The sequence below is a fragment of the Salvia splendens genome, chromosome 9, assembly GCF_004379255.2.
Source record: "Salvia splendens isolate huo1 chromosome 9, SspV2, whole genome shotgun sequence".
In the NCBI taxonomy this organism is placed as follows: Eukaryota; Viridiplantae; Streptophyta; class Magnoliopsida; order Lamiales; family Lamiaceae; genus Salvia; species Salvia splendens.
In genome coordinates, this window is record NC_056040.1 from 6,079,465 (window position 1) to 6,099,656 (window position 20,192).

General features: G+C 33.3%; 2 protein-coding genes across 3 annotated transcripts; both read right to left on the reverse strand.

Annotated features, from left to right (window-relative positions):
• Positions 1-10,609: 10,609 nt before the first annotated feature.
• On the reverse strand, positions 10,610-13,942 carry LOC121747570. Of its 2 annotated transcripts, XM_042141639.1 has the most exons (4): positions 13,704-13,942; positions 11,869-12,443; positions 11,516-11,634; positions 10,610-11,188 (listed from the first exon to the last, which is right to left on the reverse strand). In XM_042141639.1, the coding sequence occupies exons 2-4, from the start codon at positions 12,068-12,070 to the stop codon at positions 10,967-10,969; spliced, it is 543 nt and encodes a 180-aa protein (XP_041997573.1). In that variant the 5' UTR covers positions 12,071-12,443; positions 13,704-13,942; the 3' UTR covers positions 10,610-10,966. The 2 variants fall into 2 exon arrangements, with proteins under 2 accessions (XP_041997573.1, XP_041997572.1); XM_042141638.1 differs by having other exon boundaries at positions 11,516-12,443.
• Positions 13,943-15,865: 1,923 nt separating this feature from the next.
• LOC121746987 (elongation of fatty acids protein 3-like) lies at positions 15,866-17,168 on the reverse strand. The gene has a single exon (XM_042140959.1). The coding sequence runs from the start codon at positions 16,833-16,835 to the stop codon at positions 16,008-16,010; it is 828 nt and encodes a 275-aa protein (XP_041996893.1). The 5' UTR covers positions 16,836-17,168; the 3' UTR covers positions 15,866-16,007.
• Between the last annotated feature and the right edge of the window lie 3,024 nt (positions 17,169-20,192).

The following is a 20,192-nucleotide window of genomic DNA, read 5'->3' on the forward strand; positions in this document are numbered from 1 at the left end:
ACGTAGATTTACCTCTGTAAATCGAACCACGTAAAATTCTCTGTGTCGTAATTTATTTTTACGAGCATTTATCATCATCAAAAATTCGCCGATTCATCACCAAGCAATCTTCGACAAAATTACTTTAGTTTAATCCTTCCCTAGCAAGGTAATATGCTGCGACTAGTTTTAATACTAAGAGATTTGCAAGAGAAGGGTAATATTAACGAAACGCTATTGAGTATTGAGAGAATATAAACCAATCGATTTCAGAAGAATAAAACACAAGGAAGATGATAAATTATTGAGCTTAGGACATGTTCATTTTGTCCTAATTTCAGTTCTAACATTTCAAAGATTTAATTCTTTGAAGAATTGAAGCAGAATTGTAGGCATATATAATTTTCGGCCCTATTACAAGAATTGATGTCAAATATGGCCCAAATAGTAGAGGTGGAAGCGGAGTTTGACCTAATTACATTTTAAAATGACAAAAATAACCCCTCATCCCCAAATTTCACCTGGGAAATGAAATTATTTGCTTTCCCACAAACACAATGTTCTAAAATTGGTTGGAGTAAAAAAAGTGATAGAAAGGAAAATTGATTGGAGTATAAAATTTTCAATTTTAGAGGATAAATCAAAAATAAAAATAGATTCTATTTTTAAAGAATGAGATAGAAGTAAAGTAAATAAAATTATGAAATTGATGTCTTGAATTTAATTTCAACTACATTACCAAAATTATACTAGTACTATTTTAATTTAGAATTAATTTTAATATATATTTAAAATATTTAAGTACTTAGTAGACATCTTCTGTCGATTCTTATACACCTTATACAACCAAAATATATTTTTTAAAAATTTGCATTTTCTTGAATTACAATTAAATCTTAATATTAGTAGCTTTTCATTAATGTGATTGATTTGTATTTTACTTTTTAAATTTGGAGTCATAATTTTAGTATTTTATATTACGGTTTAGCCATAATAAAGTAGGATGAGAATAATAAAAATTCAAATTCAATTTATTTTAGTGTGATTTTGTTGCAGGGCCTGTGAAATAGAAACTGCACGTCAAATATGGCCCAGATTGTCACTTTGTAAAAAAAATCAAATGGAGTACCAATTTTATCTTCCTTTTCTTTATCATATTTGGGCATTTGGCTCATAATTTTTTTCAAAGGCAACTTACATTACCAACTCAATATTTCGGCACCAAATATTGATAAAGTTATAGATTTGGTAAAATTCTAAAAAATTACGTATAAAATTAATTAATATTTTAAAGAAATATTTAGATGAATAAAATCTAAAGAAATATTGATCAAGTGATAGAAACAAGCTTGATAAATGACAATCTAAGTCTAATCATTACTTACCTTCGATGGGTGGAGTATAGTATTTCTATAAAGCAAACTATAAAATACTCTAAATAGTTTTAAAATATTAAATACATTAGTTAGGAACGTGTTACTATTATTTTAGCGAAATTCAACTGTAACGTTCTAAAATTAAGAATTTAGTGGAGCTAAAAATTTGGAAAGTGAAAAGTTAAAACAAAATTATGAGATTCTTAAATCAAAATCGTAAACTCAATTGTTGGTATCTTTAAATCACAATGTTTTCCAATTTTAATTTCTTTCATGATAAACTAAATTGAGTTAGGAAGTCTAATATTTTTACAAATAAATAGAGAAATATTAAAAAATAAATTTAAAATATTAAAGCTATTCCAAAAGTTAAGAGTTTAATTAGAAAACTAGAAATTTGGAATGTCAAGTAAATTGAGCTAAGGTATTTAAATAAAAAGATATTTAATATTTATTTTTTAAAATGTTAAGTGGACAAGTTAGGAACATGTAATTATTTTCAAATAGAATTTGGCTGTAAAATTCTAAAAAATAAGAATTTAATAATATTAAAATTGAAAAATAAAGTATTATAATTAAATAAAGTCAGAAATAGCCAGGATATGGTTTGTTTAGTATGGGATAATAATTATAGGATAAATAATTAAATATTTAGCTTTAAATATAAAATAAAAAGAGTTAGAAATATGTGATTTTTTTTATCAAGGTTCAACTATAGCGTTCCAAAACTTAATAATTTAATGAAATAAAAATTTTAAAAGATAAAGATATAACATGAAAGTTTATTGACATATTTAAAATAAAATTGTATATTCAATTAGGATTACACTAACATATCTCAAATTTTAATTTGTTACCTCTGTGAATCGAGCTTGAACTCTGATATTTTATAATAAGAAAAAGTTAAAATATTAACTATATAACTTTAAAATACTATATTAAATAGATGAGTTATGAACATATGGTTATTTTTTTATCGATGTTCGATTGTAACGTTTCAAAAGTTGAGAATTTATAGAAATTAATATTTTGGAAAGTAACATATTCAAATTAGAACTACGAAAATTTTAAAAAAATAAACTGTACGCTCAATTAGTAGTATTAAGTTTTAGTTTGTCGCATATTATAGTAAATTGAACTAAGAAATACTTCATAAAAAAAGAGAGAAAATATTAAATACTATATATTTATAATACTAAAGAAATACTTCATAAGAACACATTTTTGATTGAGGTTCAACGTGATATTGTAAAAATTAATAAGTTGAAGAAATGAAAATTTTGAAAGTAAAGAGTTAAAATTAAAATTTTTAAAATCAAACAGTAAACTCCATTAGTATTAATATATTTCAATTTTAGTTTGCTGCATGATATAGTAGTGAATTGAGCTAGGGCCTATAATATTTTATAAAGTAAAAGATAAAATATTAACATATAGCTTTAAATTAGTATGGAAGAGGTGGATTAAGAACATGTGATTATTTTTTTTATTGGGGTACAATTGCAAAATTTAGAATTTAAAGAAACTAAAGTATTGAAACGTAAAGAATTACTATCAAGAGTATGAAATTCTTAAACATAAAATTCATAATCTCAATTAGTATTAATATACTTATATTAAATTTTAATTTGTTACATGTTGTATTGAATTGGGTTATGAATAACAAAAATAGAAATATTAACTATATGTCTTAAGATAATTTGATAGATGTGTTAAGAACGTGTGATAATTTTTTTAATTGAGGTTTAACGTAATATTCTAAAAATTATGAATTTACAGAAAAGAAGAATGCAAAGAATTAAATCAAAATTATAAAATTCTTAAAATTAAAATTGTAAACTTCATTAATAATAATATATAATATGTATCAAATTAAGTAGGAGAATATCAACATATTTTAGTAGAAATATCTAGATATTTTAGTAAAATTTCCTAGAATGTTAGAAAATTATCTAGATTTTTATGGAGAAAAAAATGTAGACATAAAATATTAAAGAATTAAGTAGAGAATTCTAGAATACGTAAGGAGTGCTTATAAATAGGGGTGGGTTGTAACATTTTGTACAAGTTAAGAAGTTGAGAAAGTTTGAGAATAAAGAGTTGATTTTGGAGTCTAGTAATGTAAATCATGACTGAGGTAAAGAAAAGGAAAAGCTTATATGTTTTACTTTGTTAAAAAAAAATTGTATTATAATTTGTTTATTTAAGTAGCTTAATTGTCTTGCTGCTCCAACATATATCTTATATTCCAACATACTATGCATGTATTTGTGAATATGCAAATTGTTTTTATCAACCACCTATCAAGACAATTAAGCTACTTAAGTAAGCAAATTATAAAGCAGATTTTTTTTAACAAATGAAAACAATAAAAGCTTTTCCTTTTTTTTTATCTCGGTCATTATTTGCTTCATTAGACTCAGCCAGTTCATTCAGTAAGCTATTGATGCACTTTTTATTAGCACTAAATCTACTTGCAAGTATATAAGGCATAAATAGTATTGCTAAGGTCAGTACCGGAATATCGAACACATGGAATATATTTGCAACTGGCTATCACGTACTAAGCGTCATATATTATCTAGAGAAACAAGAGTTTTGGTTAACTAAACAAAAATAAATAAAACAAATAAAATAAAGCAAGAAATTAGGCAAAGAGTAGAATTCCAAGAATAGTGGTTTCACAATTATGATTACACGAAACACAGTTGTGATACCTAGCACAGTTCATACTTCACTATAACAAGTCACATAAGTTTTGTCCATGCGGCACTAGCGTAGATTACATACACTAGGGGTGTCAATCATAGATTTGTAACTCTCAAAAGCTCATAAGACCCTCATGATGTCCTCACTTTCAATTAACAGTGTCGTTAAGGAAGATAATTGTAGTGTCAACTAAGTCATTCTAACTCGTCAACCTCCTCTCACGATTATGTAGCAAGTCAATTGATGTGAATCAAATTTACATTGTTATTCCTATAACTTTACATGATTTATATAGTTTGATGCTTGCAAAAGTGTGTTTTATGGTGTAGGAAGAGGAGTAAATGGTGAAACAAAGAATGAAGCTCGGAGGGTGAAAAGCTGGGCAGAAAGTTCTCAAAAATGGTCACCCGGCCGGGTGAATTTTGTGCCCAATAATCCACCCGGCCGGGCAGATGAGCGAAGGCAGTTTATATTGCAGTTTCTTTTCCCAAGGTGGGGACGGTTCTGACTGAAAAAAAAAGACGAAAAAGAATTGGGGAGAGAGAGAAAAAAACGGCTGAAGAAAGGGGACAATTGAGGAGCCACACAGGTGGCAGTTGAAAAAGGTAGTAGAGGAAAGTTTAATTGGGAGTTTTTAATGCCCAAATAGGGGGACAACTTGGGGCGAATTGGGGAGGAAGAGAGGAAGATTGGAGGCGCAACCATTCAATTTCCATCATTCCGGAGGAGATTTGCTACCATCTACACATCAATTTCATAAGTTCTTCTTGTTTATTGATTGTTGATGTGTAACTAAATTCCTACGTTGCTCCTAGTTTGTGAAAGATGTGAATTACTTTAGGATTCTATGGATTAATGTTTTTTTATGATCTTTTCTACGGTGCTATTTACTTTGAATGATAATTCCGGCCTGATTTATTATTCAATCTTATCTTTTAGCCAATGTCTCTTTAACTTGGTTAAAAGGTGGAAACGTAGATAAAGAGTTTGAGATTTGTATCGTGTTCAGCATATGAATCTTGGATAAGTTGATTTACATGTCGTTACAATAATTGTTGTACATTTACTATGCGTCTGTAGGAATGTTCAATTGATTTTGTAAATGAATTATGTACGTTGGAACTTAGAAGTTGGATTAGAGCTTACTATGCGTCTGTAGGAGTGATAATCTGATGAGTACGAATTTGATCTTAGTGTTCAGCAAGGTTAAATTCAAGCATCTACGAACATGTTCAGTGCAAGTAGAATGAACGAGTTTTTTACAACTTTCATTAGATTAATCGTTAATCCATAGGTTAATTGGTCTGTTAAGTTAATTCACATCTGGAGCATATTAGGAGCAACGTTCTTTATCTCTTGAGTTTCTCCATTTTCGTACCTTAGTTTGTATTTTTTAGTTTATTAATTTTGTCAATTCTTGTTAAATAACCTACGCCTCCATGTGGTTCGACACTCGAAGTACTACAGTCGACTCTGTACTCTTGCAGATAGATTGTAATATTAGAGCTATTTTATTAAACTTGTGTGTTAATAATCCATTAATATAAAAGCTCGAAAATTACACATCAAGTTTTGGCGCCGTTGCCGGGGAGGCAACTGGTTATTTAATTTAGGATTCTTTTTGTTTTTATTTTTGTATAGTTTTCTAACATTTTATTTTTTGTTTCAGAGTTGTAGCTAGAAGACTAAGTCGAGCCAACGACTTTAAACAAAGGCGCTAGTTGGGAGGCAACCCAATGAGTTTTTAGTTTTTTTTTTCTCTTAATAAATCGAGGGTTTTGTTTGCTCAATTCTTTCCTTCGATGTATTTTTTATGAATTGAGTATTTTTCTTTTTTGCTGTTTGAATCTTTTGTTTGTGTAGGAGCAATATGGAGATAGGACTTATATTGGAGCTTATGATGAAGCACACCCACAAAGGAATATACACCCACCCTCCCACCCGAATGCACTATGGACATCATGCCAAGTTTGGGGGAGTATTCTATCCCTTTACTTTTTATGTTCTTCTTTGCATGCATTGAGGATAATGACGCATTCAAGTTTGGGGGGTTGTTTGAGTTTGAATGATTTTTATGCATGTTTCTTGGGTGTATTGTATGATAAGAGTGTTTTGAATCATGTAATTGACGGGTGCATGCTAGATCTTCGGCTTTCTGGTTGGGAATTCCTGCTTGATTTTACTTGATCTTTAAAACTTAGGATGGATGGAATTTGTGCATGAATTTATTTGAAAAAGCATGTTGTGATTACAGCCGATTTCTTGAGTTGAGGAGAGTATGAAAATTACATGTCTTGTGGATATTATCTTGGATTGATTTGCTTTATCGAGTGAACCGCTTGTATTCATTTGTGTCAATGATTTGGGAGGATAAAGCACTAGGATGAACTCCATGGCCAAATGATCACATGCCTAGTCCTACAAATGATCCCCTAGAAGCCACCTTGAGCTTAATTCCCTATTATTTGTGTAAACACTTAGCCAATCACTTAGCCACTTAAATAAGCCTCATTTTAGCCTCATCAATGGACCTTGCTACTATTTGGGTGCTAAAAACAAGTTTGAGCTTTGGTGATTTGAGTTTTGAGTGTTGGGTGGTGAAATGTAAAGAGTAGACATATTTAGACTTGATGTAATGTATAGGTGAAAAGAATGAAGTTCTTAGAGAAAAAAAAAATAAAAAGAAAGAAAAAGACGACCTCCAAATTTGCAAAAGTCGAGGTCTTATATAAAAAAAAAGTTTGTGAAATAAAGTTAGAGCTTCTATTTGTTGCAATATGTAATCTTGTCTAGAATTGATCTCAAGTTTGGGGGATTGAGAGTTTGGTTGTAAATCTTTGTTGTTTGATCTTTGGAAGGTAGTTGTAGGAGGGAAGAATTTGGCACTCAAATGTGTAGCCTTTGAGCTCACTATCCATATTTATCCCACCTCATCCCTAGCCATATTACAACCTTGAATTAAGACTTTGGACCTTATTGTTGATGCTTGTGAATGTTGTGTAAATAACTTGGTAGAGTTGATGAAGTTTGATTTGAAATCCGCGAGTCTAAGTGGTAAGTAATGCTTGACGAGTCAATGATGACGGTTTGAGTTGTATGATCACATGCTTAGACTTACTTTGAAATGCACCTTGACTTGAAGTTCTAGGTTGATGAGTGATGGTTCATGAGAGTGGGAAATCTTGATTGGAATTGTTGGGGGTTTAGACTGTGTCATTCATGTCTCTACGTGATTCACTTTTTGAAAACTTTTGAAAAAACTTTTGTGAGTTGAGCTTCAAAGTGTTGTGTTTTATATGATCTTGCCCGAGGACGAGCAAGTAAATAAGTTTGGGGGTATTTGATGTGAATCAAATTTACATTGTTATTCCTATAACTTTACATGATTTATATAGTTTGATGCTTGCAAAAGTGTGTTTTATGGTGTAGGAAGAGGAGTAAATGGTGAAACAAAGAATGAAGCTCGGAGGGTGAAAAGCTGGGCAGAAAGTTCTCAAAAATGGTCACCCAGCCGGGTGAATTTTGTGCCCAATAATCCACCCGGCCGGGCAGATGAGCGAAGGCAGTTTATATTGCAGTTTCTTTTCCCAAGGTGGGGACGGTTCTGACTAAAAAAAAAAGACGAAAAAGAATTGGGGAGAGAGAGAAAAAAACGGCTGAAGAAAGGGGACAATTGAGGAGCCACACAGGTGGCAGTTGAAAAAGGTAGTAGAGGAAAGTTTAATTGGGAGTTTTTAATGCCCAAATAGGGGGACAACTTGGGGCGAATTGGGGAGGAAGAGAGGAAGATTGGAGGCGCAACCATTCAATTTCCATCATTCCGGAGGAGATTTGCTACCATCTACACATCAATTTCATAAGTTCTTCTTGTTTATTGATTGTTGATGTGTAACTAAATTCCTACGTTGCTCCTAGTTTGTGAAAGATGTGAATTACTTTAGGATTCTATGGATTAATGTTTTTCTATGATCTTTTCTACGGTGCTATTTACTTTGAATGATAATTCCGGCCTGATTTATTATTCAATCTTATCTTTTAGCCAATGTCTCTTTAACTTGGTTAAAAGGTGGAAACGTAGATAAAGAGTTTGAGATTTGTATCGTGTTCAGCATATGAATCTTGGATAAGTTGATTTACATGTCGTTACAATAATTGTTGTACATTTACTATGCATCTGTAGGAATGTTCAATTGATTTTGTAAATGAATTATGTACGTTGGAACTTAGAAGTTGGATTAGAGCTTACTATGCGTCTGTAGGAGTGATAATCTGATGAGTACGAATTTGATCTTAGTGTTCAGCAAGGTTAAATTCAAGCATCTACGAACATGTTCAGTGCAAGTAGAATGAACGAGTTTTTTACAACTTTCATTAGATTAATCGTTAATCCATAGGTTAATTGGTCCGTTAAGTTAATTCACATCTGGAGCATATTAGGAGCAACGTTCTTTATCTCTTGAGTTTCTCCATTTTCGTACCTTAGTTTGTATTTTTTAGTTTATTAATTTTGTCAATTCTTGTTAAATAACCTACGCATCCCTGTGGTTCGACACTCGAAGTACTACAGTCGACTCTGTACTCTTGCAGATAGATTGTAATATTAGAGCTATTTTATTAAACTTGTGTGTTAATAATCCATTAATATAAAAGCTCGAAAATTACACATCATCAATAGATCATCACATAATGCGTCACTCAAATGTGAAGCAACTATCCAGAACCTAGAATAGAAACGAAGTAATGAACAAAACGGATGCCAAAAACCGGAATTATATAAACCAATAAAAGCTACTAACACATCCAAAGAAGTCTTATAGTTTAGCTACTCATAGAGAAATAGGAGAAACTACAAATTAAAGTACAAAACATTAAAAAAAACTAAGGATGAATTGTTGTGCAATCTGTAGTCTTCTCTTGTCTTGCTCCAATCTCCAAGAATGGTGATGGAATGATGGATGGAGGAATTAGGGTTGGAGAGGAGCCATGAAGGCTCCCCTTTTGGGGCTATGAATTGGTTAATATTATGAATTAGATTATGAAGTATATATAGGCTTGAAAATGATTTAAACTTGGTAGAAAGTTTCCTCCAAGCAATAGCAAATATGAAATTTTCGTGGCTCATAGGTTAATGAAAAGATTTGGTTTCACAAGTAATGCCTTCTTTCCTTCCTTGAATTTCCGTCTAAAATTCTGCACTTGACAGCTTTGCGCGATTTTAGTAGAAGGGTCATAACTTTCTCCACATAACTCTTTCCATTACAGAATAAGCCTTTCATATTATATTTTTATTTTTTTAATTACCTCCTCTCTTGAATAGCTCTCATGGTTTATAATAAAGGAGTATTTATTTTTGTTAAAGGTAAATAAGTTAGATAATTTAAAATTATGATTTTGATGGCTTTTGAATTAAAAATAAATAAATAAGCCTTTAATTCCAACTACATTACCACATAAACATTTAAATCTAAAATTAATTTTTATTTCATAGACTCTCAATTTAATTTTGATACTCCATAAAATAAATATTTCAAAACGAAGTATTCAGTAGTCATCTACATTTAGTTCGTATACACATTAAACGCGATCCCAAAAATTGTTAATGACTTTTTGTTGGGACTATTTGTTTTCATTTTTCCACTTTTCACTTTATCGAATGGTACAATTAAATATTAATGTTTATAATTTTTCATTTTAACTAATGTGGTTGATTTACTTTTTACTTTTTAAATATGAAATAATAAATTATATCTTTATGAAACGGAGGGAGTATAATAGTATTCAATATAAGGTCTACTTATCATTTACTTTCTTCATTCATGAAAAATAGTCTCATTTTCTATTTTTTTGATATCCATAAAAAATAGTCTCATTTCATAAATATAAATTTTTATTCTCATCTTATTTTACCCACATTTTCTCTTCTATTACTTTACCAATTGCGCATAAAACCCGTGTCATTTACAAATTTGTCTATTTTTTGTGGATGGAGGTAGTATATACAAGTGGGGACCTATACACCGCTAACTTTTTCCATCCACTTTTTTTAGCATTTCTTAAAATCCATATCATAAAAAATATTAAGACTCCTATTCGGGAATGTGGGACTCTCATACATTTGATTTCGCTTAGGTTTGTGTGCTTTGCATTTAATGGGTTTTTATTCTTTTTAGTTCGTAACCAGTGGATGTTTTGTCATGTGCTTTTTGTTATTGCTTGTGACTTCTCTATGTTGGAGATAATGTAAGGTAACTTTTTAAAGAATGAAGTTGACACACAACTTCATAATGTGTGTTACCTTACCCTATATAAGTTGGTTTTTCTTTGTAGGATATTCGTTATTTTCTTTATGTTGATTTAATTTATTTTATTGCTATTTATATGTTGAAGTGCTTGTGTATTGTCGCTGTGTTGCTTGCCATATTTTTGGCTTGAGCATTTTATACATGTAAAAAACATCACTAATTTCATTATAAGTTTGGGATAAAATTGACATGGGGAATTAAAGGAAGATAAAAATAACAATCTAGGTGTCACCAATAGTTAATTTCATAATGCAAGGAAGTTAGCATATTAAAAGAACACCTTACACCTAAAGTGAGACATTGCTCTATTGGGTTGAATAAAGCATATACATGCAATCCCCAAAATGAGACCAAAGTTGATACATCGAACACAAGAAAGGGACACCAGTTGGTTCTCATGACAGAATGGTGAGATCAACCGTGCAGTTAGACGAAGATCTTCGCATCCTGAGCAGTTTCTGTGACACCGATAACAAAGAATCTGATGGCGCAGGTGACTTGATTTCTTTTATTTGGAAAACAAACTTTTCTAGCTTGCTTGCGTATTTTAACAGAATCTCAATCAGTGGGAATATGCTGTATCCCTCAGACCAAGTAACCTCAATTGTCCTCAACCGAAGAAGAAGGACTGCTCATGAGGGAGAATTGCCTCAAACTTGAGCGACTCGGTGTCATCTTTGAGGTGTTTTCAATGACTAATCTCTCCAACTGAGGGAAGATCTCAAGAGTCACTACTACTTGTTTGTAACAACATTTAAGTTCTAGGGATTTGACATTCGGAAAAGCTGAGCGCGTACATTTCATTTTCATAGCATCAACCACCTGATATAACAATACATTTGATTATATTCACAACAAAATAGAGGCACTTCAAAGTTCAAAGGGATGCTGCAGGAATTCCCTCAAAACCTAGCTGCATTGCTGCAATTGGTTATAAGCTAATGACTTATAGAGCAAAACCTACTTGGCCAAACATAAAGAAGCCAAAAAAATAAAACTGCTGGCACCAGACAAGTTGGCCAACAAGTGTGCTCTTGAGATTCGTTAATATCTCTATCATGTAATTGTTCTGATCTCCACACACATATTATTCCTCACTGCTCATCTAATATAAATGTAAGTCATAAAAGGAAACACAAAGAAACCAACCTTGGTGCAACAGTCTGATAACGTGACGTTTTCTGCATGTTGAACGCTTGGAAGAATTTGACTCAATGGGTTCGAAAACCTGGTCAGCATAATATGGCAAAACAACAGCAAACCAAAAACTGCACGTGTCAAAGATGAGACATCCGTCAGTGAATACTTCTTATATGGAACTCCTTTAATTTCTAATGTTTCAAGATTCGGGGTACAGATTCTCAGCTCTGAAACCACAAGAAAATCTTCACGGGCCAAAATGAACTTTTGAATATACAGCTCTTTCAAACTAGTAGATTGGATACTCAAGTTTCCACCTTTGTCAACATAACTCAAGTAAAAGACTTTCAACTGAGGAGTACCAGACAACATTTGGTTAATCACATCTGTAGTAATAATCTTTAAACACTCGAGTTGATTCCACTGCGCATTTCCACAAAACTCCAAGTTACAAGATCGGAGTGTTAACACTTTTAGGGATGAGCATGAGTAGAGGCATGATCGGACATGGTAAACTTCACTACTATTAAAACCAGCTAAGGCTGTTGTAGAATTGCCCCGCATATGTAAATGTAATTCTTCTACTCCATTTCTCTGGGCAAAATTCACCCACAAATCAACATCGCAAGCTTATGACACGAATCAAACCTGAATTTCAAAACCTTATTCCCATTCCAGCATAATAAAGCCCGATTAATAAAATTCCGAAGCTTACTATCTTCACCAAACAACATATCACGATTATCGAAATTGAGAAAGGGGGCAGTGGTCCAAAAGTCCCTCCAGCGTTTGGATAGAACAGATGTCCTAACCACATCCGTCATTGGCAACCTCCAAAATATGTCAAATATTAACACATCGGGCAACTCTCGTAGTAGGTCCTCATGATTACATCTCTTTGGGCTTTCCATCTCTTAATCGGCAAAATATCAAAACCCTGAGGTTTAATCAAGCTCAAATTACTTGGAAGCAATAACACATTCAATCAAAGCTCGATGCCATAAAACCACAAAACCAAATCAAACTCGAAATTTACCGATGTATATTCAAATCAATAACTCATGCTATCACATTCACAATCGACAAAATCAAAACCTACAAAACATAATTAAACTCAAAATATTAGTCCGTATTTCACCTTTTGTCAAATTTTAGATTCTCACTTTTGTCTGTGTTATGGTGGACGATTAATTTAATTTTATATTTGTCTAAAGTTTTTTTAAAAATAAGCACTCATCTCATTTCATGTAATTGATTCATTTTCATATTTTTAAAAAATTCTAAAATAATTGAATCATTTTTATTTTTAATAAAAAATAATATTTTCTTTATTTATTCTCTCTTCATCTTTCTAACTTTATTTTATCTTACTTTAGTCATCATTCACTTAAAACACAATTCTTATTCACTATCCACTTAAAATAAAATTCTTAATTTCCATAACAATTTTTTTTATTAATAGAGAACGAATGGAGGAATAAATGATTGGAGTATTGTTTATGAAAAAAAAGTTCTACCTTATTACAAAGGAATTTCTTTTACAAATGAAAATGGACTATTTTTTATTAGCAGAAGAAAATATAGATATAGTGTCGTTTTTATGAAAGAGATAAGAGTATATAAATATATGCTAAATTTGACCCACGTTCTCAGACTCCTATTCTAAGTCAAACTTTCCTTATAAGTAATTTATATCCATAATTTTTGGCAATCGGTTGAGAAACCGCATCATTTAATGCAGAAGATTGTGGCGCCGATTTATTTTCACTAGAGTTGACCTCCATATTTGACATATCCTCGGACGTTAGAGAAATTTCCACCATGAATACGATCGATTTTACACATGCAACAAGTACTTTAGTTTTTATCATAGTTAATCCATCAATAAACTTTTCATTTTGACATTTTCTCCATCCACTAATAAACTTTTTATTTATTGTTTTGTTACTTTTGCTAATGTACCTCATATTAAACTAACTCTATGGCGCTCATATTTCATTATAAAACTTATATACTACTATAAAAATAGGACATGTTGGGGTTACCGCAACGGAAGAGTGCGAAAGCAAACGAATCTTTACGTATCTATTTTGGTGGTTATGAGATTAATACTATTTTCGTGTAAAACACATAGATATATGAATATATCACTTAAATTCACATAGAATACATTAATTAAATGTGATATGAAGAATACCTCGAAATCCTCCAAATGATTGATGTGTCTCGTGCCTTCTCCACGTGTCGTGTCAGTACTCTACCACAAATCTTCTAACATATGCCCCAAACTCACAATTGTCTGTTTGCGTGGGCAAATCTTAAATAATCGCATAGAACTAGATGGATATAGAAGACAAGAACATTGATGTAGTGAAGAAGAAGAAGGCAAGAAGTCTCTCAATTCATGAGAGAGATAGAGCTCTCTCTCATGATGGAGGCTAGGGTTTCATGTGTGAATAATGATAGTGTTATTTGTGTTATCTTCTATTTATAGAATCATGTTAATGGACTAGGTCAGGGATATAGGGAAGAATGGACTTGGGCTAACCCATTGGACATGAACTAATTAAATTAATTAACCCATATATATATATATATATATATATATATATATATACAAATGAAATACTCCCTCCGTCCCCAAAAAATTAGAATATTTGGGACGACACATGAATTAATGCATGACTGGTAAAATAAGAAAGATAGGGAGAATGGTAGTACCAATAGTGTTAGTGGATAGCGAGACCCATACCATTATTAGTGTTTGATGTTGGGCATAGTGTTATAAGTTTTAAATAAATTTATGTATATGGGTAATGAATTTGGGAGAACTTTCCATAAATGAAATGAGATATTTTTATGGGATTGAGTGTCCTTTTTATGGGACGGATGGATTATTATTTTGGACCATAATAGAAAATAATATTGACCTCATGTCCATTCCCAACTAATTCTCAAATTATTTATCTCTCATTAGTCATCTCTATCTCGTAGATCCATAATGATCTTGTCGAGTTGTTTATGACGTTGTTGACATTAAAAATATTTAACAATTGTTAATACTCTCCCCCATCTGTGAAAAATATTCTAATTAGTGGACGACGCGAGTTTTAATTCGTAATAGGTAAAATATGAGAGAAAGATATATATAAATTAGACTTATTTTTAGTATGAGACTAACTTTGGTGGACGGAAGAAAATGGAAAGATGGTTTTTTATGGACGAAATAAGTACTATTAATTTGGACCCCGCAATATCAAAAACCTGCGTCCACCGCTGTTAATATCCATTTATTGATTTTTTTTGGTCTGTTATGGTCTACTATCTTATTTCCAAGAGTTTGTCCAGTTCGAGATGTATATGTGAATATATACGTTTACCTATTATTATTCTTTGAACAAATCCAAACTGGCCGGGTTTGAATAATAAACTTTTCTTGAACACCTATTGGGGATATGATCAAACTACATTCCGTCACACGATTCAAATGCAATAATAAGCATGATATCATACTATTAGTTATTAATCACCACTACTCAAGATATCAAGAATATTAGATTGAAAAATTTGCATCTACTGATTAATCAAAATAGTATATAATTGACATACACAAGAATATTAGATTGCAAAAATTTGCATCTACTGATTAATCAAAATAGTATATAATTAACGATATATGTCATATGTTATATACAAATTTACGAAATACTAGTATTAAACCCTCTACTAAAGTTGTAAGCTCATCCAAAAGAAGCCCAAATCCCCTCAGGCCTCTACTAAAGTTGAAAGGTCATCCAAATGAAGCCCACATCCAAAGAAATATCCAAACATATATTTTATTATCAAAATGAATGAAATCCAAACAAAATTGCAGTTACCAAGATTAATTAATTAAATACTGCTCTACTCGTTCACAAATATGGTCATAATTGTGGACGGGTATGATTTTAATAAAAATTAGTAAAGTAAAAAATAGTGAGAAAAATAAATAAAACATAAGAAATTTTTTTATTTTTTTTAAAAATAAGACTATTTTCAGTAGAAAATTCAAAATGATACTCTCTTTGTCCATCATTTAAAGAGTAATTTTGACTCGGCACGAGTTTTAAGAAATTGTTTGACATGATAAAAAAAAAGTAAAGAGAGAAAGTAAGTGAAACGCGAGACCTATTTAAAATATTAGTTTTATATTGAATTGCGAGTGTAAAAAGTTTGTAGTATGTGGAGTCCGTATACTAAAAATTAAATAAAGTAAATGATTTTATAAATCATGGACAAACCAAAATGACAAAAAAAATCTTTAAATGGTGAACGAATGGAGTAATATAAGACTATTTTTCATAAAAATGGAATAATATAGAACACGAATTAACTTTTCTCATTCATAGTCTATTTCTTAAAATTCGAGCCATTTAATCTCGAGCTTTTTTCAATTGATAAAAATACAATGTCTTAAAAAAAACACAATAACTTTGCAGAGTCACATACAAAAAAGAGTAATTCACGATATCTTCTTATTATCCTCATCCTCAGCTAATCTCTTTCTCTTGGCATAATTGTTGACATGAAAGTCAGCGAACAACGCCAAAAGCGAGGCATTAAAAACCGCATTGAGGCACCACACCCGGATCCCCTCGCAACCCGGCCCGGCCCCGAAGTGGATCCGGAGCATCCAAACCGACACCGCGAAGCTGAAGACGAACTGCAGGATCTGCAGGTCCGTCACCACACGCTTCCACCGCGGCCTTATCCCAATCGCGCAGAGCAGGTAGTACCCGTACATGAGCACGTGCACCGCCGCGTTGGTCACGAGCGCCACGGGGAACAGCGACTGCCGCTCCGACACCCATGCGCGGCACACCACCACCACGGCCGCGTGGTGGTACACGTGGAGGAGCGTCAGGCGCCTCCTCCCGCGGGCGCCGCTGAGGAGGATGAGGAGCGTGTCGAAGAGCTCGGCGATTTTGGAGAAGTAGAAGACGTGGGCCCAGAAGAAGGTTGGGCCACGTGGCGGGGTGTGGTTGGCTGGGAAGCAGATGGGCCAGGTCGGGGTGGGGGACTGGTGGATGGAGGAGAGGGTGCAGGCGACGGCCATGAGGAGGGAGAGGAGGCAGAGGAGAAGGCTGTGGAAGGCGGTGATGAGGCGGAGGAAGGGGGGTGGGGGGAGGGGGTGGAGGGAGAGGAGGAGGGTGAGGGTGAGGTAGGTGGCCACGGTGGCGAAGAGGAAGAGAGGAGTGGAGCCAGGGGATTGGATGGGGATCCATTCATATTGGCTGATGGTGGGGTGGTCGACCAGCCAGTAGTGGGCGGTGGCGTAGAGAGTGGACATCACGCGCCGCTGTGGAGAGGGGAGGTGTGGGGATTGGGTAAGGCTATTTGTGGTCGGCCTATCAAAATGAAGCTCTATCTCTATTATTCACTTTTTATTTCATAAATCTATACTCTATTATTGGGGTTATATGATTGGGCTTTTATAGTTTTATTAATCAGCCCAAATTCTTAGAAGCCTACAAGTCAAAGCTCACCTGCTTAATTGGAAGTGTTTCACTATAGGACTGGCTATAGGAGTAACATATTCCTTACGTCCCACACTTTTTCCTTTTTATAATGTCTCCTTCTAAATGATACTCGTATAGTATTTTTTAAAATAGAAATATTATTAATTTTATTTTTTTATTTTATTATTTCTCCACTTAATTCATGTTATAAACTTTTGTGATAAATAAAAAATACTCCACCTAAAATACGACAAAGGAAATACTGCTGATTTCTCTTAGACATGACAATTGGAAAATATTTAGTGAGTTAAGTGATGTCATATGCACAAAGATTAAATAATAAATATTTTACAAATTAAGCGGTGTGATAATAAAATAAGTAGACTAATAAATAAACAATTTAATATGTAGAAAATAATTTAGGAATATAAAAAATATAAATTTTTTCTATAAAAGAAAATCAATTATAATGAGATGACTCTAAGAGCATCCACAACCGTGCTCTTGCCAGCGGCACGGTTGTGGGCACGACCCCACTTTTTCTGCCTGCTCTCTGGCAAGAGCACAACACCCACAGCTGTGCTCTTTCGCAAGGACGAGCACAATTAATTTAAAATTCAATTACACAAAAACATTTTCATAATACTAAAATTCATTAAAAAATCACAATAAATATTACAAATTACAAATAAAATAAAAAATACATAATTAAAATCCTAAAAATTAAAAATTACATAATTAAAATCATAAAAATTAAAATTACATAATTAAACAATCTATCCATCTCCGCCGGTGAGTACGGTGTGCGGACACCGGCGCGAGATGGAGGAGTCGGAGTTTGGGAAGGGACGGGAGGCCTAGGCTCCGGTGTCCACCCGTATCGCCCATCGGAGGCACCTTGCTCGTCGACCGGGTATGGCCGGTAGCCACCCGGAACGCCCGAATCTTGGGTGAGAATAGTCCGTTTCCGGATTAGGAAACGGTTGTGAACCGAACCATTAGGGGTTCCAACCGTGGGAGCCCGTAGGGTTATCGTCTTGGCCGGACATAGTGATGTTGTAAGGTATGAAAGAATGAAGATGAAAATGGATATGAGAGATTGAAGATGAAAATGGATATGAGAGAATGAAGATGAGAATTGTGTAGTTTGACGTGAATTTTTTGGAGTGAAATTGGGGGTATTTATATATGAAAGTGTGTATTTTTGGGGTAAAAAAATGAAAAAAAAAATTAAAAAGTGGAAAAAAATGGTTATAAACGGATATATTTTTTTTGGGAAGTGAATATTTTTTTTTCGATTTTTTTAATTAAAAACCGATTTTTTAATTAAAAAAAATATTTAAACACAACGGCTATGCCGTTGACGAATCCCAGCGCGCCACGTCAGATGCTCGCTGGCACGGCGCTGCTCGATGCATCGAGCAGCGTCGTGCCAGAGGCGGGAGCGCAGCGGCGGCGGGTAGCGTCTGTGCCAGCGGCGCGGACGGCCGTGGCGACGGACGCCACCGTTGTGGATGCTCTAATAGGATTACTATTTGACATCTATAATGGGATTTAGAGCATCCAAAACCGTGCTCTTGCCAGTGGCACGGTTGTGGCCCCGGTCCCACTTTTTCTGCCTGCTCTCTGGCAAGAGCACAACACCCACAGCTGTGCTCTTCCGCAAAGACGAGCACAATTAATTTAAAATTAAATTAAACAAAAACATTTCCATAATACTAAAATTCATTAAAAAACCACAATAAATATTACAAATTATAAATAAAATAAAAAAGACATAATTAAAATCCTAAAAATTAAAAATTACATAATTAAAATACTAAAAATTAAAAATTACATAATTAAACTCCTAAAAATTAAAAATTACATAATTATTGGCTAACTTGGGAGGCACCTTGGTCGTCGATAGGGTATGGCCGGTAGCCACCCGGAACGGCCGAATCTTGGGTTTGAGGAGGGGCCGAATATTCCGTTTCCGGACTAGGAAACGGTTGTCCACCAAACCATTCGGGGTTCCAACCGTGAGAGGGAGGGTGGTCATCGCCTTGGCCGGACATTGTTATGTTCTAGGGTATGAGAGAATGAATATGAAAATGGATATGAGAGAATGAAGATGAGAATGGATATTGGAGAATGAAGATGAGAATTGTGTAGTTTGATGTGAATTTTTGGGTGTGAAAGTGAGGGTATTTATAGATGAAAGTGTGTATTTTGGGGGGGGGGAAATAAAAAAATAAAATGGTGTAAAAAACGGTAATAAACGGATATTTTTTTTGGAAGTGATTTTTTTTTTAAATTTTTATCGGTTTTTTTAATTAAAACCGATTTAAAAAAAAAAAAACATTTAAAGGCAACGGCTATGCCGTTGCCCAATCGCCCAACGCCACGTGTCTTGCTCGCTGGCGCGGCGCGAGCGCAGCGGCGGCGAGACACCACCGTGCCAGCGGCGCGGACGGACGCCGGCTCTTCCGCCACCGTTGTGGATGCTCTTACAATGAAACGAAAGCAGTATTGCAAGATTATTCATATCTAAATAGAATACTTTTAGCTAGGTCAATCGGGTGCGGACTAATCGGGTTGTGAATTCTTTCGGGTTGTAAAAGTTCAACCATAACCCTAAAAGCTCGGGTTTCGGGCTAACCCAGCGGGTTAATCGGGTTGCTACCGATAAGATTAACATCCGATCAATCCAATAAATAATGATGAAAATTAGTTATATTCATAAAATGTAAAATATTTAATTATAATAAATTTAAGATGTATGGTCAAACTCAATCATAAACATGATCAAATACTAATATTTGAGATATTTCCTGAAATTTTAATGCATGTTTTAGAAATTTAACTATTTTTTAAAGTGAATTTTAAGTTTTTAATTTATTTATCAATTATTATATTAATAAAAATTCAATATATAATTTGTATATTTAATATACAATTGAAAGCTATTTTTTTAGTTATCTATACTATAAAATTAATCAATGAAGTGTCGAATTAGAAGTAAAAAAATAGAATAATAGAAAATTTATTGGGTTTTCGGGTTAGTCCTTCGGGTTTTCGGGTCTAGTCCTAACGGGTCGCGGGTTAATCGGGTGCCGGCTAATCAGGTTTTAATTTTATCGGGCAAGAAATTTCCAGCACCAACCCTATAAATTTAGCGGGCTATTCGGGCCAGCCCACGAGTTGCG

Excerpts from the sequence above, each read along its gene's own strand:
- LOC121746987 (XM_042140959.1), bottom strand. The coding sequence starts at position 16,835 with ATGTCCACTCTCTACGCCACCGCCCACTACTGGCTGGTCGACCACCCC.
- LOC121747570 (XM_042141638.1), bottom strand. The coding sequence starts at position 12,070 with ATGCGGGGCAATTCTACAACAGCCTTAGCTGGTTTTAATAGTAGTGAA. Across the intron at positions 11,189-11,515 it reads TATCAGACTGTTGCACCAAG|GTGGTTGATGCTATGAAAAT; the intron begins GTTGGTTTCTTT and ends TTGTTATATCAG.